The 8466-nt window shown below is 36.8% G+C and overlaps 1 protein-coding gene across 1 annotated transcript in view; it reads left to right on the top strand.

The window, feature by feature from the left end:
* Window positions 1-1891: 1891 nt before the first annotated feature.
* MYEF2 (myelin expression factor 2) overlaps window positions 1892-8466 on the top strand; it is a 13128-nt gene continuing 6553 nt past the window's right edge. Inside the window, exons 1-11 of the mRNA XM_010170023.1 lie at window positions 1892-2115; window positions 3341-3393; window positions 4666-4673; window positions 4779-4872; window positions 5732-5920; window positions 6573-6726; window positions 7146-7195; window positions 7280-7343; window positions 7491-7592; window positions 7780-7830; window positions 7906-7974. Of these exons, the coding sequence (XP_010168325.1) occupies window positions 2076-2115; window positions 3341-3393; window positions 4666-4673; window positions 4779-4872; window positions 5732-5920; window positions 6573-6726; window positions 7146-7195; window positions 7280-7343; window positions 7491-7592; window positions 7780-7830; window positions 7906-7974 (874 nt within the window). The 5' untranslated portion in view covers window positions 1892-2075. The remainder of the gene's footprint in view (window positions 2116-3340; window positions 3394-4665; window positions 4674-4778; window positions 4873-5731; window positions 5921-6572; window positions 6727-7145; window positions 7196-7279; window positions 7344-7490; window positions 7593-7779; window positions 7831-7905; window positions 7975-8466) is intronic.

Here is an 8466-nt window from a genome sequence, read left to right as displayed (position 1 = left end):
TCTGGCTCCCTCCCGTTCCCTGCATTGTTCCCTCCATTTCACTTCATTACACAGCCACACAGGAATTGTATTGCCACAACAGGCAGGGTGGTGTGGAGGAGGGATGGTGCAGAGAGAAGCTGGAGGATGCTTGAACCAGATAACACGTTGTTGACTTTGGATGTTTTAAATTTTACGAATACTTAGCCCAGAGGAGTGTCCACACATTTCTCAGTTGCTGGTCCTCTTTTAATCCACTTGTAAACACAAGGACTGTGAAGTTCATATCATACGAGTACTTCAGAATTTGGGAAAGAGAAATATGGATGTATTTGAATTTATTTCTCCCTGAAGAGTGCCCAAGCTTGAGCAGATAATAGGTTTAGCTTCATGAAAGGCTAGTTGCATGTGCTCTTGAGTGCAAGACTGCCACTTGCTCACTGTTTTGTTAATAACTGGGCAGGGACCTGAAAATACTCATTTCAGTTAATCAAAATCGGTGATCTCGCCATACATTGTGGTTGTAAAACTGAAATGCCTCTTTTGGCTAATTTTACACCAGAAAACTTCCAAAATGTCAACATGAGATAGAAACTAAACCTTCTGAAATGTGGGAAAAATTGTAAGGATAGCGATGCAATTCAAGAAGAAGGGTTTGCAGTCAGTCACTTTTGACAGTCCTGTAGGACATTTCCTTGTAATTCTTCTTGCTTGAGTGGCTAACGCAGGTTTTTTAAAATAAATGTTTGTGTAAAAGTACTTTTAAAGTTTCTCATTAACCGTGGTGAGATTTGAACTAGACATTGATGTATATATATCTCTAAGTAGCATCTGTTTAGTGGATCACATTTGTGTGGCTTTATCACTGGATTCTTTCAGTTCAGTGGTTCAGCTTTTTAAAAGTAACAATCAGGTGCCTCGGTACTCTATGGCCGTGCTAAATCACCTCATGATAGTAACACTAACAAGAGTGCTGAAGAGTTTGGGATAGTTCATCCAGTTCTGTGCAAAGTGTGTAGTTTTATCCAAGTTGAGATACGAGCTGCTTTAAAATAGATGAAGCAAATTTTCCTGCATTTTCATCAAAAAATGAAAAGATTTTAAAAGGAGAGTAGCTGCTGTTGCTATATTTTTGAAAGATAGAGGGCCAGAAGTCTATTCTGTTGTTGTTTCTAGTGGATAATACCTGGTGACTTAATTAGTCTTAGGTACAGAGCATGTCTTAATACATCCATTTCCTATGCATTTAGCAGTTTTTCAAATTCTAGTAGTGCTAGCCAATGAAAGTGAAAGACAACATTTGTTGTTCTTAATTGAATTTTATTTTTTTTCTGAAAGCAGTTTAACACTAACCATGATTAAAAATTAGTTATATGGTAAATAAAATGTAATTTTATTTGCAACCTATTAGAGTTGATTTTTTTAAAGTTGTTACTGCACTGAATGAAGCACACCAAGCTGTTCTGTAAGTTAGACCGTTCATCTGTCACTCCAGTGGTGAATGTTGGGTAACTTAGCCATGTCTGGTGTGACAATTATTGAAGCACTGAAGCGTGGATGCAGTAGCTTATTTTTCAGCTGGGTTGTTGTATTTTGATATTTGTAGTACTTTCATAGTACCATTTTGCTAAATCTTGACAGGCATAATGGAAAAGGAATATAACTGAAGTAGCAAGATGTGCTCTCTACTTACAGTAGTGAGTAAATCTATTATAACATTTTTTGTTCTAGATAAAGGAACGTGTTTTGGAATTAGACTGTTAACATGAATTTATTTTTCCTAATTTGAAAAGCAGCATTTGACATCCTGTCAGTTGTAACAGCATAGGAGGTATACAGCTATATATATAGGAGGTATAACAGTCTAATAATCCAACACAAGACTAATATTTTTGTTTTTATGTAGGGATAATGAAGAGACAGCAAAAGACGAGAAGGCACCTGTGAAAGAGAAGTACGTTGCAAAAGCGAAGGCAATCCCTTCTCTTGGAAACAAGAATAGATTCCACCCCTATTCAAAGGACAAGAATGCAGGCACTGGAGAGAAGAAGGCTATTAATCGTAATAGAGTTTTTATTAGCAACATCCCATATGACATGAAATGGCAAGCTATTAAAGATCTCATGAGAGAGAAAGGTAACTTATTCCTTGTAATACACTTCACACAGAAAGGAGTAGAACTTAAATACAATGTGTATGTCCTTTGAGCCACACAGATTTGATTTGTTTTTTTTTTTTTTTTTTTTTTTGGCCTTTACTTGGTGCATCTATCTCCCTTCCCCCTCTTTCATCTGAGACAATTGCATTGCAGGGTAGGATGGGTAAATTAAGTGCTTACAATCTTCTGCCATTCTAGTGTGACAGTAGAGAGTATATGCATGACTTCATGACTTCTTAAAGAGATTGTGTTTTGTCTAGTTGTAGTCTTTGTAGATTTTTTTTTTTTTTTTTAAGGGCCATTGTATTTAAGCAACACATTTAGTGTGTTAACATGAATAATAAAGGATGTCTTTCAAAAGTAGTTTTGTATTTCTTTGGTGGAATCTGGCTGTGGAATTAACTTTGTCTGCATTGTCACTACTGCCATGACTGTTTGTCTGGAGATTTGTATTAAAAGCTTGTTACTATTGTTGCAGTTCCGATAGAGTAATCTTACTATCCCAAACGTTTTATTTTAAGTTTGGGGTAAAATAATACTAATATATGAATTCTTTAAAAAGTTAGTTCTGTGTTTTCCTTGAAAAAATTGATTCTTCAAAAGTAATGCAAAGCACACTTGGCTTTTAGGCTGTGAAAAATGCCAAATCCCCCCCTTCTGTAACTGCTGGTTTATCTGTTGTAAGGTGACGTGACTATTTGATTGGTTTATTTACTGAAACTTCCTACTTTAGAAAGTGAGTGGCTTGCTGTGAAATATTTGATGTGTAAATTTGGTTATGATCGAAGGCAAACTTATGATTGAAGACATTCAGGTAGAAAGTCACCTTAAAACAGGTGTTGTGAGTAGGATGATAAATGTAACACCTTCCAGTGAACGTTGACGTTTCATTTGTTAGGTTAAGGGACTCTGTATATCTGAATTTGTTCACCAACTATATCATACTGGCCAAAATATGATACGTAGAATGAATTAGGTTAAATATAGTTGTTTGTTCTTAGCTTTTGAGAATGTGGCTGCTGCATATTTCTGAAAATTAGCTAAATTATATAGCCATTGACAGGAGGTACGTTGGTCTGGTTTTGATTGTTGGTGAATAATAGGTGCTTCTCTGTAGAGTTGTGCACAGGGGCACAGTAAAGAAAGATACTGGTGTTTAAATGCATTGTCTCTTGGTATTTTCCCTTTGTATGTCTTATGTAGTTGGTGAGGTTACATACGTGGAGCTGTTTAAGGATGCTGAAGGAAAATCAAGGGTAAGTGCCGTGGGCAACAATCTGCTAGAGGTTTAAAAGTTCCTCAGCAGTTTTATTTTTGTATAATACCTGTACCAGTTATTGGAAAGTAAGTTTCATTTTTACACTGATTTTCATTAAGATAGCCTTGAGGATTCTGTATTGGAAGTAGCCTGACACTTTCATGCACGTCAAACTAGCTGGCTGTAAAGGACAAAATACTTCTGTAAATGTTAAGAAATGGCATTTACTTAATTCTTCTGTTTAGCAAACATCTTTGTTTTGGTACAAATCTGTTTCTTATAAAGGACATTCAATGAACCACTGATTTTATTTATTTTTTTTTTAGTGTAGTATTCTCTTCTTGGGGCCAGTGAGTATAAAATGTTAGCTAAGAATACACTGTTTGAAGGGCCTGATTTGACAGCTTTGTAGGGTTGGTACTCTAAACACTGGGTTTATGTATTTGCTTTCTTAAGACTAAATGGATGGAGATGGTTGGTAGCCAACAGAGTGCCAGCAATGAGGCACTAAGAGTGAAGATTGTTAAAGCTCCTTTGTCTTCTTAAAAAGAGTCAAAAGTTTGGCCAACAGTAGCTCTGAACCTGCAGTGAGAACATGAGAAATGCAGGTTTGAGTCTTTAACTGAGGTTGTATCAATTGTTGTAAACTACTTTCTTTAACGCTTGTTAAAACTAAAACATGCTGTCAGCTTTGCTTTACTTAAAGCAATCCTCAACTCTGTGCTTTATTAGAAGGATTCTGGTGCAGTCAATAAGGTTATTTTCTTACAAAGTAATTTCTCAATTATGCTAGTAATACTGAAGAGGTCTGTAGGCTCCTTGTTCATCGTACTGGAATACTTGATGTAGGTAGATTCGAATTTTGTAGTCAGCAGGTAGCTTTTAATGGCACGATATGTGTCTTGATTGGTTTTTGGTTATGTTTTGGGATTTTTTTTCTTTCCACCTTTCCCCCCCACCTCCTTTCCCCAGCTGTCCTTACATGGATCTGTGTGGCATTTTTCCAATTCTGTTTTGGCTCAAAGAGAATAAAAGATAATATATTCTCTTGCGTTTGAAAGGTATGTATGTTGAGAAAGTAGGAGAAATTCAGATTGGCTGCCAGTAAAGAGCATGTATTATGGATTCTGAAGCTGAAAAGAACTTGAATAGTTATTTGACAGTGAACTGGGATCTTTAACTGGAATCTTAAATGCTCTATCATATGTGCTGACTGACTTTTTTTTTTCTTTTCTTCTTTACATATGATGACAAATCATCATGGATGCAGGGTTGTGGGTAAGTTTCTTTTCTATGTGTGTAGAAACACACTACTATCCAAACATTCTGTTAATTTTAACATTTTAAACTTTTAATACTCTAAATGTTTTTGTTCCCTCTAAGTGTGGTGGAATTCAAAGATGAAGAGTTTGTTAAGAAAGCATTAGAAACTATGAACAAATATGATCTCAGTGGAAGACCCCTGAATATTAAAGAGGTATGGCTATTGCTGCTGTTTTAAATCTGAAATAGTGAAGATGTTATAACTACTGAGATGATCGTACAGTGTTTTGAGCATCTTAACTGTGTAATTTCCAATTAAATTTTAATGACATTTTCTTAATGGGCTAAAGTTAGCTTGCAGAAGGTCTTGATACTATGCCAAGTGGACTGACAAAAAGTGTGTCCTAAAGTCAAAATAATCTAATGCTGTTTTTCTTTAGAACTACTTTAATTTCATATTCTTACCTTAGTGTCATCAGGTCTTTCCAACCTAAACGACTCTATGTTAACTTTGTTTACCCACTTCAAAATATGATACATAACGAGCTGAGTATTGGACTGCTACATATGTGCAAAAATGGGTCTGGAAGTAAAGAACTTGTGCTGACTGGAAAGTGAAATTAATGTCAACATTTCTATTGTAGTGTTGTAGTATATGACAGTGTCTGATGCTGTTCTTTTTGTCCTGTTACAACTTTAATAATGATATAAATAAATAAATAAAACCTAATTAAATTAATTCAGTTCTTGGAAGAAGGTGCTAGACTGACAGTCCTTTAGATTGAAATCTTTTCTACTTGTCCATAGGCTAGGTACAGCATGTGAAGTGGCAGTGCACGCTTCCTCACCAAGTGCTTTGCCAATATGCCTCAACCCTCATCTGAAAGGACCCACCTCTAGAGGTGAGGGAATTAGGTCTCCATGCTAATTCAGTTCTTGATCCCTCTGACATGGACAAGGATATTAGCTGATAATTTTGATGGGTTTATGTAGAATTTCAAATGATACCTTTTTGTTTGTTGCCAGTCCTTGTGTTGATGGTTAAGTTGGCTTTATTTTTGCCCATGTTGCAGGATCCTGAGGGTGAACATGCTCGTAGGGCATTACAGCGTGGAGGACAGTTTCCAGGAGGACATGGACCTGATGTGACACCTGGAATAATGAATTTACCACCTTCTATTCTCAATAATCCAAACATTCCTCCTGAGGTTATCAGTAACTTGCAGGCAGGCAGGCTTGGGTCCACTATTTTTGTTGCTAATGTAAGTTTAAAACTGTATTTTAGAACTGTAATATTTGATCTTTGTAAAACATCTTATATTCCTGCGTAGTTCAGTTTTAATATAAAGAGGAAATTGAAAATTAGTTCACAATTAGTGTATTCAACTAAAAATGATGGATATATATTCAGATTTTGGAACGTGAAAGAGGTTGACATGCACTTTTAATTATTGCACAGTCATCTGTTGATTCAAAAAAATATTTTATGTCGTTTCGCTATCTATTTGCAATTGCATTTCTTTTTAAAATTAAATATACAAGTCAGTTTATCTTGATGGTTACTTTAGGTTAACTTATATTTGTTGGAACTTCCTAAGTTCTTTATTTGTACCAAAGACTACTATGCCTGCAAGGGGACTTGTGGTAGTAAAGCTGCTCTTGACAAGAACCCATCCATTTCTAAATGTTAGTAGTTTAATTAAAGTGAAATGTGTGTATGTGGTATAAATTGTTGTCTTTAGTTGACGTTTTTGGACTTGGTTGCAGTGTGTATATATTAGAAAATCCTGGCTATTTACATATATCAAGCATTTTGTGAAGCTGAGGAGTTACAACAATGCAGAAAATCTCTTCCAAGTGTAATGGCAGAACAGAAATGTGCACTGAAATCACTAATGTATTTCTGTGTGTAAGCTTGACTTTAAAGTTGGCTGGAAGAAACTGAAGGAGGTCTTCAGCATTGCTGGAACTGTAAAGCGTGCAGATATCAAAGAAGATAAAGATGGCAAGAGTCGAGGAATGGGAACAGTTACCTTTGAACAAGCAATTGAAGCTGTTCAAGCGATATGCATCCTTTGTTTTGAAAAATAATTGATCACATATGAATTACTCTTTAATGGCTTCTGATAGTGTGGTTTTGCAAATGGTGCTTATTTGCCCTGGAGCTGGGATGTAGGGACAAGAGGATACTGCTCTGCAGGTTACATTTTTAATAGTGACCAAGTTTACTGTTAGAGTCTAAAAAGTGTTCCTGATAATACTGAATGAGATTAAAATATGTGGGAATGTGACATGTGTGAAACTTAACTTTTATATACCTAACAGCTTGTATAGTCTCTTCTGGCCTTTGAATTGGCATCCTAAAGATTAGGGAAGGAAAGATAAGACTGATAAAAATGGTAGAAATAAAATAAGTTATTACAGTGATTCTTCTGATATAGTGAAAGTGTCTTCTATAGTTAGATTCCTTGACTTGCATTTCTTCAGCTATGTTCAATGGACAGTTCCTGTTTGATAGACCCATGCATGTAAAAATGGTAAGTTGCTTACATTTCCTTCTACCTTACAAGTCTGCCAAAACATCGAAAGGATCATAGGATAACATCTTTGTTTTTTGTCAGGATGACAAATCAGTTCCTCATGAAGATTTCCGTGGTGCGGACAGCAAAGCTTCACAATTACCTCGTGAGTGCCCACTTTGTTTTCTACTCCTTGCACTTAATACATGTTGATACAGACTCTTGGGACAGTTAGTAGTACTTTTGCTTGCTGTGGTCTCTTTGATACATAAGAAAATGTTTCTTCTGGTGATACTTACTTTTGTTTTGAAAGGTGGTCTTGGTGGCATTGGTATGGGACTTGGACCAGGCGGACAGCCCATCAGTGCAACACAGTTGAGCATGGGTGGTGCAATGGGGAGCATGGGTCCAGGAGGTAAATCTGTGTTCTTGGTTTTTAAGTTTTGCAGAGCTTTGAGTTTAAAATAATAATTTCTGTGTTTGGAAGAATGACATAGTGTTGACAAAGCAAGCCTTGTGTTGTGTGCTGTCTCTGCATTCTTTTAAAATCCAGTAGAATGTTACCTGTCTTCTAAATGGTGTTTTGTCTTTTTGATTTAAAGGTATGGGAATAGATGGTCCTGCATTTGGCGGAATGAATAGAATGGGAGGCGGTACGTGCAGTGAAATTCTTTGCATTAAGTATTTTTGTTAATATTGTATAGAAAACTCTCTTCTTTATTTTACAGGACTTGCTGGATTTCGTGGAATGGAAGGAATGCCTAATGTGGGAGGATTTGGAGTCAACCGAATGGGAGGTAGGTGAACATTGTTCCTGTACACTTACTAATTTGCTAGTATGTGTTGTGGTGGGTTGACCTGGCCTGAATGCCACATGCCCACCAAGCCGCTTTATCATCCCCCTCCTCAGCAAGATGGGGAGGTGAGAAAATAAGATGGAACAAAAACCCTAAACTTGTGGGTCGAGACAAAAAGCAATTTAATAGCAACAAAGCAAAGGTGTGCGTGCAGAAGCAAAAGAACAAAATATTTATTCTCTACTTCCCATCAGTGGGCGATGTTTGGCCACTTCCTGGGAAGCAGGGCTTTGTACGCATAGCGGTTACACCAAAGGACAAACATAAATATCAAGTATCCTCTCTTCCCCCTCCATTCCCCTTGCCTTTAATTCTGAGCAGACATCATATGGTATGGAATATCCCTTTGGTCAGTTTGGGTCAGCTGTCTTGGCTGTGTCCCCTCCCAAGACCTTCCCCACCCTGAGCCTGCTGGGCGGGGGGAATGTTGGA

Source organism: Antrostomus carolinensis, unplaced genomic scaffold, assembly GCF_000700745.2.
Source record: "Antrostomus carolinensis isolate BGI_N321 unplaced genomic scaffold, ASM70074v2 scaffold29346, whole genome shotgun sequence".
Taxonomy (NCBI): Eukaryota; Metazoa; Chordata; class Aves; order Caprimulgiformes; family Caprimulgidae; genus Antrostomus; species Antrostomus carolinensis.
The sequence above is the reverse complement of the archived record's forward strand: the minus strand, read 5'-3'. Positions and strand labels throughout refer to the sequence as shown.